We start from the raw sequence: 22,699 nt of genomic DNA, 5'->3' as shown, positions 1-22,699 counted from the left end.
GTGCAATAAATAAACCCAAATCATCGCTATATAATCTAATCTCATATAATGCTACTTAAATATTATACTTCCTACTAACTTTTTCATAGAAGTACAGAGTTTCCAAACTTTTAAATTGCAATTGCATTAATTACGAAAATTGGTTTGCACAACAGTTGACAGCTGTCGTCGCAGGCTATCTTACGATTGCTTAAGTTCCTTCCTTAAGTAAGTAATTTCCTGGCTTTTCAGTACAGTTCCAACTTCCCTGAGCTGCTAAAACTAAGCTGCTGACTTAAGATGTCAAAAGTGCTAGTATTGCTAGTTGTACCACTGATGTATCTATCACTGGCCCAAGGAATGGAGAGTGCGTCGCTGAAGTTCCTCAGAGAGCTCATCAATGCGATTGACGAGGTTCGGCAAATTCGAACAATAATGGCAATCAGGCATAGTCAGGATAAAAACTGTCTTCTTGACCAATGGAATCCACGTAGATGGGTTATTTTGAGGGCCAATGAAATGGCACCCATCCGGATTAGTGGATACTGCAATGAACAAGCGGTTTCACTAGCTTGCATTGGCAATGACTCGGACTATGGACTCCTTGACAGTCTGGCCAACGCCATGGACAACATGAGGCAGGAGAGGATCATACTGTGGAGCCAAAGCGAACCCACAAAGTTCCTACTCCACTACATCTCCCAGCAAGCCAATCGGTATAATTTTGTGCAGCTAACAATTGTGGCAATGAACGATGATCCCAACGCAGTAACAGCACTTTACCGCATGCATCCATATCCGACTCCACAGTTTAACCGATTAAACAATATATCCGACATAACAGGGGCCACTTTGTTCGAAAATGGCCTAAGTTTTCAAGGTAGAACGGCCATTGTGAAGCAAAGTGTGAATTCGAACATAAGCATTCAAGTATGGTCGCCATCAGGTCCTATACCCTTGTCCGAACTGAAAGACTATGAAATTATTCAGTTCGCCATCAAGTACAATTTGAGTTTGAAATTATATGACCCAAATGACACGAACTCTGGCCATTTCGATATACAGCTGGGTCCACGTTTCATAACCAAAGATTTCCCCACCCAGATGGCCTTCGTAAGTCCCAACACCGCCTGCTCGCTGATTGTCATAGTTCCCTGCAGCCAAAAGTGGCGTCTTATGGATGTACTTCAGAAACTGGGTGTGCTGAAATTGATATGTTGCCTTTCGATTGCCTATGTGATTTTCGTTTCAATGGAAACCCTAATACTTTGGCTAACCCACAGGATATGCAATCGTGGAATCCGCCTGACCTGCTTGAGTCCTCTGCTGAATCCTCGTGCCTTTCGTGGCATTTTGGGTCTACCATTTCCGGAGTTACGCAGATCCAGCATTTCACTGCGCCAACTCTTTCTGGTCATCAGCGTTTTTGGCCTGATCTTTAGCAATATTGTGAGCTGCAAACTAAGTGCGCTGCTCATGAAACCAGCTCAAAATCCGCAGGTGCGAAACTTCAATGAGTTGCGCGATAGCGGATTGATAACTATTACGGATGCATATACACACTCCTTCATCAAGACGCACATCGATACGGAATTCTTTGATCGAGTGCTACCCAACTACTTGATTGTCGAAAAGAAGGAAACACTCACAATGCTTTTGAGTTTAAACGATAGCTACAGCTATATAATGTACACAACTACGTGGAAATTGTTGAGTGCAATTCAACGATCGTTGGATGAAAGGGTTTTTTGCGAATCCGAGAGTTTGACCATAGCCTGGAATCTGCCACGAATGTATGTCCTAGAGAACAACTCTGCCTTGAAATGGATGCTAGCAAGGTTCATCAACTACATTCCGCAAACGGGAATATCTAATGCTTGGAATGAACAACTTCCTTATGCTGTGAAAAAATTATACAATGTCACCTTTTCTCCCAAGAAGAATACAGGACCAGTACCCCTGTCCATTGAGAACTTGAGCTGGATATGGCATCTGCTGATCATCGGGGAAAGTATCGCCACATTGGTCTTCATTGTTGAGATACTTGTCGAGAACAGGAACCGATTCATATGCAACATGAGGGAAAGATCAAGCGAAGATGACGATATCGCTTAGAAAAGGATTTAAAGCAATAATCTCTTTACTCAAATAAGCACATCATGGTTATTCAATTTGTTTCATTAACACGTAAAAACTTAATTATAGCAAGAAAATAAGCTTATCAAAAGAGCACATTAAATTCGAACACTATGATTTCAAGGATGTACAAATAAAGTTTATAAATATATTCTCTTATGTTTTTTATATAATATATCCACACAGGAGAAAGTCATATCTTAAGCATTCAATGTCACTTAGGCAGAAGCCATTAAATTAATCCAGATTAAAACTGACAGCTGTCAATTAAGATAGTATAGTTGTAAGTGGTTGTCCACTACCAAAATAGTTTCTAGTTTAAAGTTCAGTCTTAACTTGCAAGAGGTGACAAAACTACGTGAAGTGCAAAAGATGACACTTGTATTTAATTTACTATTTATACTTCTTTTGAGCCAAGCTGTTAGTGAGGAAACCGAATTCCCGCAGCTAAAATATCTCAACAAAGTTGTGCGTTTAATGATTAAACTGCATAAGATGGAAACACTGGTGATAGTTCAACATCATCTGCATCACAATTGCAATCTTCAGCACTGGAATTCCCATGGAATGCCCACTATAAGGAGTGATGATCAGGGAAAAATAAGTATGAAGGACACTTTCAACAGCCGCACTTTGGCTATAGTTTGTATGGGCGAAAGTGCACATATCAGTCTGCTGAGAAACGTATTCGAAACTTTTGGAAAAATGCGACAACAGCGACTAATACTGTGGACCCAAATGGAACCTAAAGAGGATTTCCTCAAAGAGATTTCAAACAGAGCAACAGAATTCAAACTCTTGCATCTTCTGGTGTTGCAAGCTGGGCCAGAAGGTCCTTTGTCATTCTATCGCCAAATTCCTTTTCCTAGTGCCCACTTTAAGCGAATTGAAAATATCTGGCACCTCAATGACTCTGAGTTTGTGAATAACGAGTTGAATTTTCATGGAAAGACGGCTATTGTGAAGCACGATTATAACTGGACTATAGAAATGGGTAATATTAGGAACTGTCCCATTTCTCGGCTCGAAGACATAGAAGTCTTTGAATTCGCAAAGAAATACAACCTGAACTTGCAGTTTTTCAATGATGTAGATCGCTTTGATATCGAGCTAAGAAAACGCATTATATACCTCAATAATGTATCCCAGCCAATAGACTTTGGAACGCCAATGAGCTTCTCGTCGCTTCTGATTGTCGTTCCCTGCGACACTTACTTGAGTTTACAAGATGTCATCAAGCAGTACGGCATCCAGAAATGGATTTTATACATTATATTGGTCTACGTCATATTCGTGTTGATTGAGATCACTTTCCTTAAGGTAACCTTTCGGTTTTCCACCCAACCGCATCACCAGGAGTTCCTCAATCCGCTGGTGAATCTATATGCATTTCGGGCCATTTTGGGTCTACCATTTCCATTGCCTCGAAGATCGAGTCTTTCGCTGCACCAGCTCTTTTTGGCAATTGTAATGTTTGGAATGATCATCAGCATCTTTATCAACTGCAAGCTGAGTTCGATGCTTACAAAGCCCTATCCCCGCACTCAGGTCACCAATTTCAAAGAGTTGCAGGCCAGTGGCTTGACTGTGGTCATGGATGAGGATGCGAACAATTTCATTGAAGAGAAATTCGCTTTGGAGGACACAAAGCAATATATGCCGAGAAAAGCAGTATTGACCTATGCAGAAAGAGTGAAATTACTCATATCGCAAAAAGACGGTTACGCCTTTGCTTTATTTTCTGATAATTTTTTTGCTATTCGAAACTATCAGCGATCCAGAGGGGTACGAGCTCACTGCAGCTCAGTGGACTTGGTCATCGCCAGGAATGTGCCGAGAGTTTATATTTTGGGAAACAATTCGATACTCGAGTGGCCGCTGATGAGATTTACATCGATAATGGAGGAATCTGGCATTATCAATCACTGGCGAAAAAATATTCCCAGAAGTAATGTTAAGAATCTAAAAGAAATCACCATTTCCAATGACAGGGTACCCGCAGTACTCCCTCTTTCCATGGAGCACTTGACTTGGTTGTGGTGTTTACTTATCCTGGGCTACAGCATTTCGATGATAGTGTTTCTTGTTGAGATTTCACTTAAAAGGAGGAAGAAAATCTTGAAGAATCGAGAACATAACGCCTTCATGTGCTAATCAAAGAAATGTATCTTGGATGTATCGTGGATGTATCTTGATTTATGTTAAATGATTTATTAGCCTCACATATCCTGATACTTGAAAACTACATAAAGTAAAATTTAGCTTAGCTCAAAATATCATAAATATGTACTTCTTACTAAATTTAAAAGTTTATAAGCTCAAAATATCATAAATATGTACTTCTTACTAAATTTAAAAGTTTATAAGCTCAAAATATAATAAATATGTACTTCTCTACTAAATTTAAAAGTTTATAAGTGTGATTCTGAATAAAAGTTTATGTAATATAAACGTTTTAAAAAATTCATTTTTTCTTACTTCTTGGGCTCAATCTTGTTCAGAAAAAAGTGATTGAGTGAGAGAGTGGCTTCATTTTTTAATCAATTGCAATTTGCTAACTTTCAAAACGGAATTAAATAGAATTAAAACAATAAAATGGTTTAGAGTGAACTTTATTAAATATATAACTCTTTTGATATTTATAAAAGCATTATGTTGTGCTAATAAGCAATACATATTTTTTCTCCAAGCTCTTGATATTAATAGCATCTTCTTGGTGAACTAACATATATATTAGAGGTGCTTGCTGATTACAAAATATTCCATTACTTATATTTTCCAAACATTAGACAATGCTAACGCTTCTAGTGCGTCTTTGGTACTTGGCCCAAAGTATTTCCATCATGAAAACCATGAATGATATGACGTAGGCGATACAAAGTGAAGTCCACAGCCATTTGAAATGCTCAAATGACAGTGGTTGATACGAAAGCTGCTCTTCAAATCCACGCAGAGATGTCTTAATAAATTTTCTCATTTTTTTGCCTGCCACTTTGAACCAGTAAGTGCTCATACCCGTATCAGCACTTTTTATAATGAAATGCCGGAGGTGTCGACTGAATATGGAGTTTCTGCGTAGTGAGAAAGTAAGCGGCACGTTCTCAAGAATGGTCAAATTCTTGCTCTCACATAAGATTTTTAGATTCAACGATTTCATTTCCTCTTTGAAAGCACGCCAAGGAATCGAATGGGACACAAAGGCCCATTTCATGTCGAATGAATACACCAGATTCATTAAATCCCTAGATGTGGCAGTCTTCACATTGGGAACCTCAACTCTAAAGAAGTCCGCATTGATTTCCTGCTCAATAAACTGTCGCGTATGTGGATCCACCACCACAGTCAATCCATTTTGCCGCAACTCAGCAAAGTTCTCTATCTGCGAGTAGTAGGGTTTCTTGGTCAGAAAGGATCTGAGTTTGCAATCGAAGAAGCCAACAAAGAGAGTCCCAAACAGGCTCATGAAAACGAAAAAATGTTTAATTGATAGGCTGGAACGATGGGAGATGGGAAAAGCCTGGCCCAAAATGGCTCTAATTGCTCGAAGATTCACCAATGGGTTTGTATATCTCATGCTGAAATTTCGGCGATTAAAGCGATTGGACACAAACACAAAGGTCGACTCCACTACCACGAAGATGATGTAGAAAACCAGGGCCAACCAGGTCAGAGTTCGCAGTCCCAGCTCTTTAAAAATATCCAGACCCCTTAACTCCGTGCCACAAGGCACCAGAATTATCAGGGAATTTGAGTTCATGTCCATTGCAATATGTTTGTGATCCGAAAAGGATTTACTATTGTGCAGATGTGTGTTCATATCGATGTCATAGTTATCTTCTTCCTTAATTGTTGAGTTTTGGATTTGAAGCGTTGAGTTGTGCCTGTGTGCGAATTCTACGAACAATTCGGTCAAAGCTACAAATAAGACTCGAATATCGCTTGGTATTACGTTTAATACCCTTCCGTGGAAATTTATGGAATGGTAGAAGATTTTTTTGATCTCAAATATATTGCCAATCTGCTTAAAATGCGGTGCCGGAAATGGTTGCAATCGAAGTGTGGATGCCGAAATTGTTCCATTCCACTTTTCCCGAACAACTAGCACTATCAAATGCAGAAATTGTAGATCCTTTAGCTCATGGGAGATGTCCTCAATAAAACTTGGATCGGGTTTCTGATGAATCATTAAAATTATTCGCTCCTGCCGCAGGCCATCGAATGTTTTTGCCAGTGTATTCAAAAGTTCTCTGAAAGAGTTCCTTGTTAAGCAAACCAAAGCCAATGCGTTGTGGTTGAAGTTCTGTTCCAAATCAAATGCAGTCAGTTCATTTGAGCGCAGAGTTGGAATTCCTGAAGGATTCCAGTCCTGTAGCGAACCATTGAAACAATTACTTTGGTGCAGTAAAAACAAAGTATCCACCGGACGGTCACTGTGAACAGTTTGCAGCAGAGTGCTTAGAAATATCTCATGCTGATTCATTCCTTCGCATGGCTTGTAGATTAAAAGGAGTAATAGGAATACATTAAAGCATTTTAACTGTCCCGGCAATGCCATTTCGTATTTAAACCAACGATCTTCAAGTCAAACTGACTGCAATTTAACTACCACTTACGCTACTGCCATTTCCATTTCCTAATATCAGATGGCAGCTGTCAACTTTGAATGGCATGATCATAGATGAAGTTTAAGGAGTTTCATTAACTTAAGAGGTTGACTATCGGTAATGCAGGTGTATTGATTGATGAAATTATAAAATTGTACATGCATTTAGGTATTGCAGTTATCGATGTCATATCATCAAATGTCAGAGCAAAATGCTACTTTTTTCTAAAGTACTTCAAGTGCACAAGCATTAATCATAAGCAGAAAACGATGCATATTAAATTAGTTTAATATTGTGCCCTTACACATGAGATATGTCACTATGGCGGGTTTTCCTCTGACCCCCAAAAACGATCTCAATGATGAAAACAATAATTGCAGATCCATAGCCGCAGACAAGAATACACCATAGCCATTTGAAGTGATGAAGTGACAGGGCCTTTTCTCTTTCCACATAATTTCGCTGAATAGTTGTGTTGACTGCTTTGCCCAGAATGTATGGTGATTGCTTCAGCCAATGATCCACAAAGCCGTGCTCATGCAATCGCATCATAAACCTGAACAGGCTCCTATCCAGCATGGAGTTATTCTTGAGGATATAGGTCATGGGCAGAGCTTCTATGATGGTCAAGTTTTTGGACCTGCACAACGTGCTGCGGCCATAGAATTTGTGAAATTTATTCAGGACTTCCCAGTTCTCTGAGAACATGAGGTATGCGTTGTAGGTGTTCGCTTTCAGCAGCATTTCAATCAGTTCCCACTGACTAACAGACTTCAAGTTTATCACATTGTTCCTAACGAACTCAGCTCCAGTTTCACTATTTAGAAATGGATCCATCGCAGGTCCTGCAAACACGTTCAGTCCACTGTCTCGTAAATCCTCAAAGTTTTTAATGTGTGGCTGGTCGGAGTGCTTCATCAGGAGAGCTTTCAACTTGCAGTTGAAGAAGCTGCTGGAGATCAGTCCAAAAATGTTGATTGCCAGAAAAAGCTGACGAAGCGATAGGCTAGATCTGCGACTGATCGGAAAGGACATGCCCAAAATAGCTCGAAATGCACGAAGATTTAGCACTGGAATTAGATTGCAGAAGTGGTAGGATCTGCCGGATATTCTGTGTGTTATAACGAGTATAAAGGCTTCAGCCACCACGAATATGATGTAGACAAAGAAAATGTGTCGCAGCCAAGAGTTCACATCCAGTTGCTTGAAGACTTCCTCGATGCTCAGCTCTTTGCCGCAGGGAACAGCAACCATTAGCGAGGATATGTCGTGGGGATTCCAATTCTTTAAATTTTGCATATTCGTGTGCACTTGGGTTTTCAATTGGATGTCGGGAACCAGAGATGTGCCGTCTACTGGCAACTTGTACGAGGCATTCAAAACTCTGAGACTCAAATTGTATATGAAGGCGAACTGGATAATGCCGTAGTCACTATTTCGAACTATGGGTATCGAAACACCTGGCGATAAAGTGACATTGATACACAGGGTCGCCTCCCAATCAGGCAGCAGATTGAAGACTTTGCCTTTGAAGTTTTCCTCGGGCGTGTAAAATATGGGTCCTTTAAGATCTAAAATATCAACGATTTTATCAAATTTAATACTTGGAAAAAAGTCAAGACGTCGTATCGGTATTGTGTCCATCGGATGTTGCGTAGCTTCAAGGATAATCATTTGATAAAACTCATGTTTCTCCACTTGAGCGGCAATCACATTAAGTAAATTATGTGTTAGTTTTTTGTCCATCCACAGGATAATTCGCGCCTGTCGCATTCGATTTAAGTCCTTGGCCAGACTTTCGAGCAGAGTCATTCCATAATCGTTGCAGATGCAAACGAGGGCCATTATCACACTGTTAAAATGTCTTCTGACTTCTATAATATTAAATTCGTTCAGACGCAGCGTTGGAATTTCTGGATAATTCCAATCCTGGATCTCACACTCCATTGCTGAGTGTTGCAATATTAGCATCGTTTCAACTAGTTCTTCTTGTCGAATCTTATCAACGAGTGTGCTGAGAAACCTGAGCTGCAGATTCTCCACATTTTCCGGCGTCTCTTGACTGAAATGTGTCATTAATATTAGAATTATTGCGACCCGAATTTGCAAGTCCATGTTCTATAACTGATTTTAAGTAGTGCAGGAAATAAACTGGTTGAGCAGTGAGCTTGAAAGTGTTCAACTAAACGAAGTGTTTTGTGGACTCATATGCTGACAGCTGACAATCGGTACAAAGATCTCAGTACTTCCTTATGAGTACTAACCATCGCTTGATATTAATTGAATCGGTACATTAAGTTGAACTACAGGAACTTTTAATTCCATTAAAACATTTTCAGACCTCAAGACGGAGCAACTATGTTCCTCTGACACTTGCGACATTTGGCCAAATCCTCATTAGAAAATGATCTAATTATTTGTTAATATATATTGGTAAACTCGAATTCCGCTCAGACACCTGATTTTCGGTTACAATCGTTGCGAGATTGTGCGAGAATATCATTTTCAAATTCAGGCCATAAAATATGACCGCAAATAATCTCGCATCTGCCCAACTGGCATTCCGCTGGTTTTGTCTGAACCACAGACACTCATTAATCAGGCGGCAAATTGTCACAATTTGTGGCAATTGTTCGCCTGTATTTGTGCTGCTGTAATTATGACAATTTTGCTTAATTGTTTTTGTTGCGGTCGCTGATGCCAGCTACTCGTTTATATTTTTTTTATTTTTTTTTTTTTGTTCTGTGATATTTATTTGCTATTTATCTCACATATGATTGTTTACATTTAGCAATTGGACTGGTGGGCATCGCAAGTCGCTCGCTGCTTTGGCTTAACGAAGCTAATTTGATTAATTTCCCTTTTGGGGCCGGCACACACGTCGTATACGTAATACGCCGATAATCCGCCCCGTTACAGTTTATGAAACGTTAATTAGGACTGATAATTATCAGCCGGGCATGGGAGAATGTTAATTGAAGCACGGCACGCTGTTTTCATTATGCCGATTGAGCGAGAAGTACGTTTCAATGGAATGTTTATGACATTTGCCACTCAGTTACCACTAATTGTGTGCTAGCCACGCCAAATGGGCCTACTTTAAATCCCATTAAAGAGCACACATCGCATTTGAACGATATCGAATAAAGCCAGCTGGGGGCAGCAACTTCCGAAATCCCCTTTAATCTTTAACAGTATTAATGTAACAAGAGCGCGATGCCATTGCCACTCAATCAGTTGGACGGCCTCGAAACCGCAACGAAAAAAAAAAGCCCAAGAAAATTTCATGAAAAATTGAATAAACAAATCTGATTATGCGTCGAGCGCAGAGACACTCAAACACACACACACACACACACACACTCGCACACACACCATCGAAAAACACTCGCCGTTCAATTTAGAAACCGCAATTTGTATTTTCCTCGGTCGGATATCCATATACGCAAAAATATATATACACTTGTATGCATGTATATTCTCGGTCCAATTTCCAGCGCTGACAAATGAAAAACCCCAGCATTTGGCCGTCGGTTCACTCTAAATGTTATTTATAATAGAATTTATGCCTAGATGCCGAGCATCTATACGCCGTCCTGAAATGAACTGGACAAAATGCAAATGGCAGCCTGTCGCCAGCGTTCCAATTTGGTTCTTGTATCAGGTTTTAATACCCTAAATACGCTGTTATAGTGGGGCATTCTGTACATACATTGCTGATACCTGAATTATGTACTTTTAGGCACTTTGGATAAACGCATAAATATAGCTAGTATTTCGTACTGTAAATCAGTCAAAAATGTGTGTTTTCAGACTGAAAAAAACTCCTAAAATATGTATATATATATAATATTTATAAATGGTATTTAAATGGTTTAGATGGTGAGGCGATTGTGCCATTATTTGTTTTCATTTTCCCCGCTTGAAGGCGGGTTTAGGCAACCGCAGAATTCAGCAACAGAAATGGCGAACGGGCGTTATAATGAACCATTTTGCGGCCAAATATAGGAAAGAAAATGATGCAGGATAGAAAGATGCATTCCCTGCATGCCTGGATGTATTTTGCGACCGAATATAGGAAAGAAAACAAATAAATAGTACCAATACTTGCCAAAATGTTAGCAATTTTATACTTTTCGCGCTGCGTTTCAAAATGATTCATAAATTGAAAACGAAATTGAAATGGACACTGGTCAAATAGCATTTGGCATTATATTAAAATAAAGTCATAAATTGGGCAAAAATGTGTGCTGTGTTGCCATTTTCATTTCCATTTCCATGTCCATTTCCCTTTCCCACTTTCACCCACTCTTCGCCTTTCTCTTTCTATCTGTGTATGTGTGTGTGCGTTTGTGTGTGTGTGTGTGCGTGTGCCCTGAAGCGTTAAAATTGCATGAAGCCAAATCTCAATGGCATTTATGTGCTGTTGTGGCGCCGCCATTAACACGGTCAAAAATGCTGGAGTTCGGGAATTGGGATTGCGATTGGGATTGGGTTTGGGATTGGGCTCGGATCTGGGATAAGTGTGGGCGTGGCGGGGCGTTGTCAGCCATTGTCAGCAGTGGTGTTGGCCATACAACAATGGCCGCTGGCGGCATGTGTCAACAGCTGTTGCACCGCCGCGGCTGCAGTTGCATAATTTTTGGCCTCTGCCCCTGCCACACCAACATCCGCACCAGCACCAGCACCCACTGAATGAGCAACAAAAGAGGCACAACAACGGCGAAAAATGAATGAATGCCATTGGTAAAAGTCAATTTAATTACAAACAGGCGTATTTAAATTTAAATCAAGCCGCCATGCTGCCAGCCCTTTTCTCTGTTCTCTGATGCCCTTTCACTTTAGTTACTTTTCAACCAAATTGAGCATGAAATACAGCCTAAGCGCTGGTTTATATGTTTAATAATAAAAGTCTAGTTCGCAACTAAAGTCTGAATGTTGCTTTTGCAGGATGCTTAAAAGCATTTAATAGTTAACTTTAAATATTTCACCAGTTACGCTCTTCCTGCGTGTGCATGTAAATAGTTCACACGGCCACTAAAACGGAAGTCGTAACACACACAAACACACCCACACACACACACATGTGGGCCGTGCACTGTGTGTGTGTGTTAGTATGCCAGTGCAGGCGCTGCAAAGTATGCTACGAAATATTTTCAGTTTCATGCGCCAAGGCTTTACATTCATTGTGTGTGTTCCCGACACAACTCCCTCCCTCCCCCCGCCCCTCTGGCCCACCGCTGTGGCAGAGAAATGGAATTGTTTATTTGCTTTCGCCTTTTCTTATTTAAAACTATTTTATGTGCCTGCTGTCCCAGCGTAAACTTTGCCAAAACGATGGAAAGTGCGGAAAAAAACTAGAACCTGCCCAGGGAATGTCCTGATAGAAAGAGTAAGAGAGAGGGAGACAGAGGGAGAGGGTTAGAGGGAGAAAGCGAGATCTGTACCAGCAATTGGAGTGTGAAACGTTTTCACTTCCGTGTGCCTTTGGTCCACGTCTGTGTCCGTGTCGGTGTTGGTAACTGTGTTGGTAACTGTGTCTGTGTCGCTCCTGCAGCACTTTTCTTAACATGCACATAAAGTTTAGTCGATTCTGTTGCTCCTTTCGTTTTGGCCATGGCTTACACTCGCTGCCGTTCGGCCAAAATCCCATTTGGCACTGAATTGTGTGCACACATTGAATTTGTAGCTAGCTTAAAACCGGAGCAATCTATGGGCATTAATAGATATTTTATCTCTGTGGCATGTGTGCCACCGTACTATATTTATATTGCTCCTTTTTGTGCAGTGTAATTGAATTGCAAGTGCAGAGAGTGCCATACTTTTTATTTGCTCCCTGTTTTGGGTTTCTTTAGCTGACCAACACAGAAATTTCGTATTGATGTGGTGCATATTTTCCTCATTTATAATACATATCTCGTTAAAGTTTCTGTTTTAAGATAAAACATCAAACTTATGCGAATTTATCTGCATTTTTGGCCTACACCACATTATTTTTTCCTGTGCATTTGAGGCCCTTCAACGAGTCATTGAAGATGGCCAACGGTTTATGACGTGTTTATTCGCCACAACAATTGCGACACAATTGTGCCACATGCAGTGACATTTATGTGACCAACTCGAGTGCGAGAGAGACGGATGGCTGCAAGGCTGGTTGGTGGAAGAGAGAGAGAGAGAGAGGGGGCGAGTGTTGTCTATGAGTTATGGCTCTTCAAGCGGCAACTGCAACCGCTGCATGCAACGTTGACACATTTTACTGTGTGTGTGATAAATGAAGCATGCCAAGAAAAGCCAAGTCCAGGCACGTGACAATTGCGGTTGCCCTCGAGTGTTTCGCTTTAATAGTAATAGTAATAGTAGTAGTAGTAGTAGGCCAGAAAATGGCTCAACTTTACGGCTAGGCACTTGATTTTGCTACTGCTAAATGATTTACTTATTTCGAGCCGTTCTTGTATCTTCAAAGACTAAGAAACTGAAACAAGTTAGATAAAGGATTACAAAACTGTTGTGCCCCTAAACTCTTATTTATTTATTTGACACAGCATTGAAGGCTTGTTACTTTTAATAGTTAAATAAATCCAATCAAAACAGGTAAGCCTTTCAAATTAAAATAGATTTTGGCCTTTAGCCTGAGCTTTGCAAATTGATTTTATTGAAAATGAAAAGGTAAACGGTTGTACAAAGTATTGCCACCATCTGCGTACCAGTTAAAACATGGTCAGGAATCTTCTCATTTTCAACTGGGAACTCGAATTGCCAATTGAACAATAAAGTCATAATACTCCTTTCGAGTAGTGAGTGCGTGAAGCGAGGAGCGTGAGCGTGAGCCGGGCTAAATGAAATAAAATGCAATAAAATAACAACTTAACACCTTTTGGCGCAAAACAGACAGAGCGAGCACAAAAAGGGAGGCACCTTCGAAGGACTCCGAGTGCCAGGCTCACAATGCCAACTACTACATATATATAGCCTTACAATTCACACACACAAGTGCGCAGGCAATGCAAAAAGCAAACCGTAAGCGCAGACTAAGCCGATTATAGCACGAAAGTAACGGCAATGATGGCAGTTGTAGCTGTGCACTGCAAAAAATACCTCTAACTACTAATGTCTGCAGAATTAGATCTAAGCAGCAGAAAATATTTAGAATGATTTGAGTTAATTTAAAAGTTAAGCATACGCCTAAGTCTCTACTGCAAAAGAAAACTATTTAAGTTGAATATACATAAATGAATATAAACATCTGAAGTTGCAGTGTAACTGTGAGAAGAGGGGGAGTTATTTGGCAGGAAGTGCGTGCGAAAGAGAGGGGGAGGGAGAGGCACAGATAGACAAGGACGGACTAGGAGTCAGGCAGGCAATGAATTATCGCACTAGCTGCGCCAGCAGTCGAGACAAAAGTGTTGTAAAAAATGTAGTACTATTAATTTTCTTTGCATATCTTATTGTATCTTCATAAACAGACACGCACACACACACACAATCCCACGTCTGGGAAAATGCGGGGAAAAGCAAGCGGATATTCGAAGGGTTGGTGTTGGTGTTGGTGGGTAACAGCCCTCAGGAAACTGGCTTAGTGCTAAGAGATTTCTAATTCAGTTGAGCAGAAATAAATTACTTACCGTAATTGTTTGCCATATAAAACTGTAGCAAAATACCACCGAGATCTTTGGAATAGCCCCCTCCCCCCTCCCCTTACCTTTCCCAATGTGTTTTTTTTCCAGACAGCTCAGTAAAAGGATTCCAGCGTAAGGCGGGAAAATCATCTTAAATATCTCGCTTGGAACTTAAGCTATCTAGTGGTTGTGATGGTGGGTGGAACTTTAATAATTTTTTACAAAATTTATGCACTTGTTTACTTTTAATTTATCTACCGCACACTTATAGTTGACACGAGTGCAAATTAATGCCCTTTCATTTTGTGCTTATTGTGAGCATAAATTATTGTGCAAAGGCAGGCACAAAATTGCGTTGATTACAATTTTTAATTATTTTTTAATGAACTACAAACGGCAAAAAAATATTGACAAAAAGGAGTATGAACGGCGAAAAAAAGGAGAAAAAAATCCTGTCCTTACATTATAAATTTATGCGTGTTTAAAGTAAATTTATTGCATGTTTAATTGTGGATAATGTGTCATGTGCAGGCGGCCAGAAGCCAGTGGCCATATGAAATCGCTTTCATCATCCTCTGGACCTCCGCTGGGTAATGAGAATTTTCACTTTTATGATCTCAGCTGGGTAGTTGCTGTAGTGATAAAATCACGAAGGTCTGGCAGCAGTGGGTTTACTGCGGATTGAGTGCTTATCAGGGATCTTAGAGATTTTCGTAAGTACTGAAATGTTCTAGCGCAATCATTTTCACTTCATTAGTGCTTTACTACTTTTGCGAAAACATTTGAAAGTTTGCTATCAAAGTAATTGTGCCAAGGAAAGCTGAGATATATATATAAAATATATGATGCTGCTATAGATAGCTGAAAGATACATTCATAAACCCCTGATCATCATGAACTGATTCGATCTCCTAGCTGGCAGCCACTTCTCGAGCTACTCGAGTTCCATTGAGCGGCACTTACGCCAGTTACGTGCTTGTGTTGGCTCCAAAAATCACGCATTAGCTGCCACTTTGCACTTAAAGTCATAAATTTATTTAAATATATGGCAGGCCCAGGAGTCGCTATATACATACATACATATACACGTATATAAACGGCCAGAGCCACACACGTGCGCCCAGCGTCGTTGTAAAGCAAAATTTATATTAACTTCATTTGGCTGGGTGGTGATGATGGCGATGGTGCTCCTGGTGGCTGCTCCATGCAGTCGCTGCATAACTCATACGCACCGTGTACCGGGCACCGTGCCGTGAGTCAGAGTGAGTCAGTCAGTCGCGATGCGTGGAAAACTGGCAGCCAGCAACTGCAACCAGCCATATCAGCGACACAAAGCGAAGAAAGAGCCTCGAAAAATGGTAGCCAAGAGAATTTTAAATTACGCTTTTGAGTGTCGACTGAGTTGGAGCCCGAAATGCAACTGCAACTGCTGCTGGAACTGCATCTGCATCTGCATCTGCTGCTGCTGCAACTGCGTGCATTTAATTGCAAATGAAGCAAAAGGGGAGCGACGCAGCCAAAGCGCTGACAATGCCAATTGCCAGCTTCAACTTCAGCCCTTTTCCATGGCCTTCCACCAGCCATGGTGGCAGAAAAAAAAAACGGAGAGTGCATCAGTCGGAGGCATCACCACATGCAACGGCAAACTGCAAGCGGCAAACTGCAAATGACGTTTAATCAAAGTTGTTGAAATTGATAGCATTGTTTGTAGTGCACGCGCGCCAAATGGCAAAATGCATTTTAAATTGCGCTAAATGTGTTAAGGGGGGGGTAGGGTTTTAAAGGGTGAAAAAAACAGGTTTTTACAGATTTTTTTTTGGGCGTACGGTGAAAGTAAATTTATTTCTGATAATTGTACATTAAAGACTAGTAATTGAAGTATATTCTGTGAAATATTGGTTGAAAAATATTGAAAATTGACCGAATGGCAGCAATTCTTCGCAGGCGCCTCGGAAAAAATGCATTTTGCGGTGCACGTCATACCTCAGCACTGGATCATCTGAAATGAAATAACGAAAGTTTTTCCAACAATTTTTATGTCCCTCTAGGTATCCCTGTCGAGTTTTTCCATTTATTATAATTTTTGAACTTTTTACAAAACTTGAAAGTGAAAATACCGATTTTTGGCCAAAATTCATGACTATTGTTGTTAATAATAAAAAAATTAAAATCAAAAACGAAAAAATCTCGACAGGGTTACCTCATAAATTATGTAAGGAAATACTGTAAAAAATTTGAGAACGATCGGTTGAATAGATTTTGAGATACAGCGTGCACCGACTCAAAAAACATCGATTTGAGAAAAACGCGTTTAAAGTTTTTCGTAGCGAAGAGACCCTGATAAAACTTAGTAAGCTATTTATTTTTTATTTTACTCACATAGAATCATCAATGCCGGGACCATAGAGTATAGAACTTTCGTCAAGAATGTCCAAAGCATCTTTTTGATCAAGTCTGCGGCGAATTCTATCATTTTTAGCGGTTTCAGCTGCTCGCTCATCTGCTCTGTTTATTCGAATATCGTCGGTTAGAAGCGCCCATCCATGGCAACTTGGACCAGTACTGATTCGCATCTCTTCTAGGAAGGTTAAATAAGCTTTACAGCCTTCATTGAAAACACAAGCAGCCACTGAAGATGCAAATTCGACGATAATTGCTGAACCACTCTCAACTTTCGGCGCAATCTTCCAAATAAGCTGGTTCAAACTCTCATTATTATTTTGTGTGAATCCGCCAATACATCGCTCTAGGAGAGCATCTTTGCTTAAATCTTCATAAATTGACTTGATTCCTTGTAAAACATCAGTTGGTAGAGCAGAATATGAGTGTTTGAAATTATTCAGCTTGTTTGAAGCTGCAGCTTTCTGCCATTCACACCATGAGTCTTCTCCGCTAGGGCAGTTTTCGTGTTGTGGTTTTGCATCGGTTGAGGCATAATGATAGTAAGTAGCCCAAATGGCTTTTTTCATTTCTTCTACAGAATTAGAATTGAAACGAATTGCACGACCATAGTATTGGGTGAGCTTATCAATCATTTTTGCAGTCAGCTTCCCTTTACCTGAGAGAGTTTTTTTTTGAATTTTTTTCCCAGTTTTGGTTTCACTATCAGTCACAGTTTTTTTGACTAAATCACGCAAACGAGTTCCCATCCTTTTTTGGACGTGTCCAACACATTCTTTTTTATTGATTTGAAAATTTTCACCATAAGGTTCAGCATTGATAACACCACTATATGTTTTCGAGTCACCATCTCCAATATAGTTGCGAATCTTCACGTTATTCTCTTGCGATCTTTTGAACATTGTGACAATTGCGTCGACTTCCATGTTACCGGATGCTCCTTTGTGATTTGTAGAACATTGATCTTCATTTATATGGTTTTCTTGCCATTCTTCGAACTCTGCAGAATCAAGCTTACTCTTCCAAGTAACGCACATGTGACAGTATGAACTTTTTGCGAGAACATCGATGACTTTTCCGGTGTAATATCCAATCAAGGAAGCCACGCCATACAAGGAAGAAAATCCACGCTTTTTCCAAGTTCCATCGCCTGATACGGTTAATTCTGATGAAGATTCAATATTTTTTTCTCTACACATAGCTGCTTTTTCTTCCTCAATCGCAGAAACAAAAAATCGTTTTGCGGCATTCGTCACATTGGTGCACATTTTCTTCAAGTAATTATTGTATACCGATTTTGATACGAAATTACTGGATAAATCCATCAGTCCGCAGAATTTGTCACAACCAGCTAATCCCAAGCCTAAAACTCGCATCACGAAAGCAAATCGGTAGTTCACTTCATACATATGATTATCTACTCGTTCACTAGACGGAACGTAACGAGGTTCTTTGCATTTTTCACATTTTATTTTGATCTTGAAACCAAGACCTATTTTGCCACAACACTTAAATGATACTGTACTATCACAAACTGCACACTTCACTAACGTAGAAATTGTTGAAAAAACTAACAGAAAATCAATGATTCTGAAATGCTTATTTGTATCTTCAGCAACTGTTTTGCTTAAACTTAGTCTGATTTTTTTCGTTGACGTACTCCTTGCCTCAATATCGTCATCGTTTGTTCGTTTATGCGGAGGAACTATTTTTTTAGCTTCATACAACTTTTTACCAGTCTTCTTTCTACACTCTCTGGAAATTTTTCTCGGCATTTTGCGAACACAAAATATCACAACGAAATAGAGTAAGAAAATACAACACTGCGCGTCTGCTTCGAAAATGAAGCAACACAAGGTAGTCGTTCGAGACCAGCCTACTTCCAAAGCTATATCTTTGTGAGTTTTGCTCCGATTGACTTCCTATTTACAGACAACAATCTTGAGTTACTATACTTTCATAATATGCAATAAAAAAAAAACACTTTTTTTGAATCGTCAAAACCCTACCCCCCCCTTAATTAAAGCTGCCCCAAACCACAGCTGCCACAATCTCACAGACACGAGTTTGCTTTTGCAACGGCTCATTGGCCGTGATTATTGTGGGGCCAAGAAGAAAATCCCACTAAATAAGTAAGGTACGAGTAACAATGCAACAGATTTGTATTAGACAAACGGGTGTGTGAGGTGTGTGTGTGTATGTGTGTGGAGTGTGAGGAGTCCGGGAAATTGCAACTTAGTTGCCTGTGGCAGGCAATAAAATAAAGTCTTAGCCAAGCGACGGGGCAAAAATCTGGGGGCACTTTTAATTTGTTGTGCAACAAATTAGCATTTATTCTCATTACGATTCCAACTTGCCGGCTGTCTGGCTGCCACGAATGCCCCACCGCCTTTTTATTCCACATTTATTTTTTGTCAGCTCTTTTGCACGCTGTTTGCTTTTAATTATAAGTACATGTAAGCTGAGCATTTTTAACCCTTGATTTAAAACATTGTTACTTTTATTTGTTTATTATTTTTATTAGTATTTTCTAGTTAAGTGTTAATACGTTTTTCTAAAAGAATTTACTAAAATATTAACTTTATCTGGAAATTAACAATAAAAGCTAAACTTTATCTGAAAGCTAACAATTAAAGCAAAACTTTATCTAAAAATCAGCAATTGAAGTTACTTAAATTTAGTATTTGAGTTTTTAAATTGCCAGCAAAGTGTAGTTAATATTTGCAGCATGTTAAAAGCCATAAGCCATAAACGCTGCTTTAGCTGTGCTAAAAAAGAAAAACCATTCAAATCGTTTTACCCATCCACATAATGCCACCCCCACGTTTTTTTGTTGTGTGCAATGGGTTAATGCAGCACATCCCCACCATGCAACATGGAAATGTGCGCGGAATTCTTGCATTCAATTAATGCGTGTGCGAGTATAGAAAGCATCGCTGCGTCGCCGCTGCTGACCATCCTCATCCTCATCATCATCATCCTCATCCCAGTACGCATCTGCATTCCCATCCCCATCCCCATCCCCATTCCTATTCCTATTCCTATTCGTATTCCTATCCCTGTGGCCATCGCCATAACCATGAGCATCGTCATCATCATCACCTTGCCGGCGCTGGGCATTATCCAAGTAAGAGCTCACGCCCGACTGAGCGCCCAACGAAGCTGAAGACCACGGTGCGGATGAGTAACGCTGCCTGCCATAAGACCAAGGATGCCTCCGGTGGCTGGTCGCCGCCATACCGGCATACGGGTTGTAGTGGTGCTGATAGTAATCGCCGCCCGCGTCCGAGTTTGAGTTCGAGTTCCAGTTGGAGTTGGAGTTGGAGTCCGATTCAAAGTCGGGCCGGGATGAGTGGTCGATGTGTGTGCGATTAGGATAGAAATCGGCATCATTGCCGCTGGTGGAGAAGGTCTGAGGCGGTGGTCTGCGCTGCCCATGGTAATTATAAACATCATCATCATTGGGCCGATAATCGTGGGTATGCGAGTGGTGGTACTCCGTTGGCTGGCGGTGGTGTGGTGGTCTTCTCTTATTATTGGCCATCTCCGTGTGACCGCCGTAGGGCGATTGCAGCACCACCGTGGGCGTAACAATGGAGGGCGGCAATGGACTGGGCTCCACGGCCGGAACTAAAGCAGCCGCCGCCGCCTGATGATTCCAAGATGATGCCGCTGCCGCTGACGCTGATGTTACCGATTCGGTGGCCGTGGTGGAGGAGGTCTGTTCGCGTGAATTCATCTCGGCTAATTTGTTGAAACGGTTGCGAGTGCCGCTGGCTGTGAGCACCATCACGGTGGGATTCATGTCCGCCATGTGATCCTTCAGGCAGTTCTGCAGCATGTTCACAAAGAAGAAGAACGAGAGCAGCGTCAGTGCGTTCATCACCGAGCCGTTGCTCTTCTTCGATTTCTTTGACGATTTGGTGGACGGAGGCGGCGGTGGTGGTGGTTGCGGCGGCGAATGGTGGGCAGATGGATATGCGGGACCACTGCCCGCACTGCTGGGATGGAAGGAGGTGGGGTCATGGTCCAACTCGTACTCCACGGATGGCTCGATGCCGCTGCAAAATTCAAACTGGCATTAGAGACGCGCAACTTGGACGGGGATTCCGGTTTGACTTTGACACGGTGAGAAATAGTTGGTACTACAACTAGTTACTTTAGTTTCTTATTATTAGTTACCTATTATACAGAATAAGTATTAATAGCTCATATCAGTTATTGCATTGTTTTGGCATTCAGAAAGAGTGTTCTTAGTAGTATCAAGGTATTTCTCTCAGTGCAGCGGTGGCTCTTTGCTTACCCGTAGCCGGAGTGTCCGCTGCCAGCCGCCGTGGCCGCATAAGCACCGTTGTGGCTGCTGGCGGCCGCCAGGAGCGTTGGTCGTCCCTGCTGCCCCTGGTATCCTGGGTATCCTGGGTATCCTTGGTGTCCTTGGTGGTAATGGCCCGGCAAGTAGTGACTCGGGCTGTAGTGGTTGGGATAGTAATGCACACGCTGCGTTTGACTGCAAGGCAAGTTAAGAGGTGGGTGAGTGAGTGGGGAAGTGGGGGTATGGGGGGCAATGTGGTTGTGTGTGGTTGAGACGCCGCTCCTGTTTGTGCCCCACATTAGTCCGGCTAAGTGCCTGAGGTATCAGTCCGCGTCCGCAGTGGCCGTCTTTTGGGCCAGGGGTCGATTGCGAATGCAGTTGCCTCCGGCACTCCAGGACTCCATCACTTAATCTTTAATCCTGTTGCTTCTGAATCAACTCTTGCAAGACTTTCCTAATCGATTGCTTATATTAAGTAGAATACTATAGATGTAAGCACTAAGTAGGCGTTTGAATTGCAGCACAGAAGTTTGCTAAACAGTCTCGGCATTGAATTTGAACTTTACAAATGGTTTGGAGCTTTAAATATGATCTATATAAACTGATCTATCCCTTGTTTACTAGATGGTTTAACATGACATTTTTATTATTTAAAGTACTAAACTCCGTTTTGTTATTTATATAACTTAACTTTATTTTGGCAAGGACATGCAATTTCTACGAGATTTAACTGATTTAACAACACCTAAATTATATCAAATTTAATTTGATATGGCAAATACCGCCAGCATCTCAATGCCTTTGAGCATGGCTTACGCATAATTATTTCCGTTGATGGCTGACAGCAGCGGATGCTGTTCCTGCTGTTGCACATTCAGTTGATTTGTCATTTGGCCGTCGGACATTTGCGCCGTCTTTGCTTATTTGCGTCTTTGAGTTCGCCAATATTCAATTGCTAATTGATTTGTGCCGAAAAGCGCGCATGTTTATCACTACACAGTGCAGCAGCAGCAGCGTGGCACATTGTCGCTGCTGCTCAAGCTGCCATAAGCCGATGGCAACTCGACTGCAGAAGCCGCAAACAGGACGATCAGGACGAACAGGACGAACAGGACGTGCAGGATGTACGAGCAGCAGGAGATGGTGCGCCCAACCAACCGCAAGTGACAATGTCGTTTAGGCAACTGGGCAAAGCCTTTCCCAGACACTTGGCTGCCAGGCGGCTATTAACGCAGGTGAACTTGAAGGGGGTGGTGGTAATCGTGGTGGTGCTGCAACTGCTGCAGGTGGTGGTGGTGGTGCTGCTGGTGGTGCGGGAGAAGAAAGGCAGGCGACTGTCATTGTCAGCTGCTAAGTGAGTTTGGCTACAACTAGCAACTCGCAACTGCAGCGGCCTTAAAACAACTACTCAATGGCAGTGATGGCAGGCAGCCTTGGTACCCACTACTTCAACTAGGTACTATAAAGAAATAAAATAAAATAAATCTATTAAATCTATTATTATCTATCTATTAAATACTTAACTGACTAACTTAAAGAACTCATTGATTTCCTTCGTTTAATCTTAATCCTTACACTTTAGGGTAGCTAAGCATTTCCACCTTTTATCCAGTAACTTATCCAGTAATTGTGTACCCTGTAGAGAAAGTGCT

The 22,699-nt window shown here is 41.2% G+C and overlaps 5 protein-coding genes across 6 annotated transcripts; 2 read left to right on the top strand and 3 right to left on the bottom strand.

Moving 5' to 3' along the window:
- The first annotated feature begins 29 nt into the window (after positions 1-29).
- Positions 30-2,143, top strand: LOC6537701. The gene has a single exon (XM_002098210.3). The coding sequence runs from the start codon at positions 280-282 to the stop codon at positions 2,092-2,094; it is 1,815 nt and encodes a 604-aa protein (XP_002098246.2). The 5' UTR covers positions 30-279; the 3' UTR covers positions 2,095-2,143.
- A 344-nt stretch (positions 2,144-2,487) lies between these two features.
- On the top strand, positions 2,488-4,269 carry LOC6537700. Its single transcript, XM_002098209.2, has one exon. It carries the CDS (start codon positions 2,488-2,490, stop codon positions 4,267-4,269), a length of 1,782 nt encoding a protein of 593 aa, XP_002098245.2.
- A 631-nt stretch (positions 4,270-4,900) lies between these two features.
- LOC6537699 lies at positions 4,901-6,670 on the bottom strand. Its single transcript, XM_002098208.1, has one exon. It carries the CDS (start codon positions 6,668-6,670, stop codon positions 4,901-4,903), a length of 1,770 nt encoding a protein of 589 aa, XP_002098244.1.
- Positions 6,671-7,019: 349 nt separating this feature from the next.
- Positions 7,020-8,666, bottom strand: LOC6537698. Its single transcript, XM_002098207.1, has one exon. The coding sequence runs from the start codon at positions 8,664-8,666 to the stop codon at positions 7,020-7,022; it is 1,647 nt and encodes a 548-aa protein (XP_002098243.1).
- A 10,660-nt stretch (positions 8,667-19,326) lies between these two features.
- LOC6537697 lies at positions 19,327-22,436 on the bottom strand. Of its 2 annotated transcripts, XM_002098206.2 has the most exons (3): positions 21,864-22,436; positions 21,039-21,242; positions 19,327-20,796 (listed from the first exon to the last, which is right to left on the bottom strand). In XM_002098206.2, the coding sequence occupies exons 1-3, from the start codon at positions 21,950-21,952 to the stop codon at positions 19,638-19,640; spliced, it is 1,452 nt and encodes a 483-aa protein (XP_002098242.1). In that variant the 5' UTR covers positions 21,953-22,436; the 3' UTR covers positions 19,327-19,637. The 2 variants fall into 2 exon arrangements, with proteins under 2 accessions (XP_002098242.1, XP_039231651.1); XM_039375717.1 differs by lacking the exon at positions 21,864-22,436 and having other exon boundaries at positions 21,039-21,643.
- Between the last annotated feature and the right edge of the window lie 263 nt (positions 22,437-22,699).

This window comes from Drosophila yakuba, chromosome 3R (genome assembly GCF_016746365.2).
Source record: "Drosophila yakuba strain Tai18E2 chromosome 3R, Prin_Dyak_Tai18E2_2.1, whole genome shotgun sequence".
Classification (NCBI taxonomy): Eukaryota; Metazoa; Arthropoda; class Insecta; order Diptera; family Drosophilidae; genus Drosophila; species Drosophila yakuba.
The sequence above is the reverse complement of the archived record's forward strand: the minus strand, read 5'-3'. Positions and strand labels throughout refer to the sequence as shown.

What these genes read in the sequence shown, in the direction of transcription:
- LOC6537697 (XM_039375717.1), bottom strand. Translation starts at nt 21,346, where the DNA reads ATGTGGGGCACAAACAGGAGCGGCGTCTCAACCACACACAACCACATT. An exon ending in AGCGGACACTCCGGCTACGG is followed by an intron (nt 20,797 to 21,038) that starts GTAAGCAAAGAG and finishes TGAATTTTGCAG; the next exon opens with CGGCATCGAGCCATCCGTGG.
- LOC6537701 (XM_002098210.3), top strand. Translation starts at nt 280, where the DNA reads ATGTCAAAAGTGCTAGTATTGCTAGTTGTACCACTGATGTATCTATCA.
- LOC6537698 (XM_002098207.1), bottom strand. Translation starts at nt 8,666, where the DNA reads ATGGAGTGTGAGATCCAGGATTGGAATTATCCAGAAATTCCAACGCTG.
- LOC6537700 (XM_002098209.2), top strand. Translation starts at nt 2,488, where the DNA reads ATGACACTTGTATTTAATTTACTATTTATACTTCTTTTGAGCCAAGCT.
- LOC6537699 (XM_002098208.1), bottom strand. Translation starts at nt 6,670, where the DNA reads ATGGCATTGCCGGGACAGTTAAAATGCTTTAATGTATTCCTATTACTC.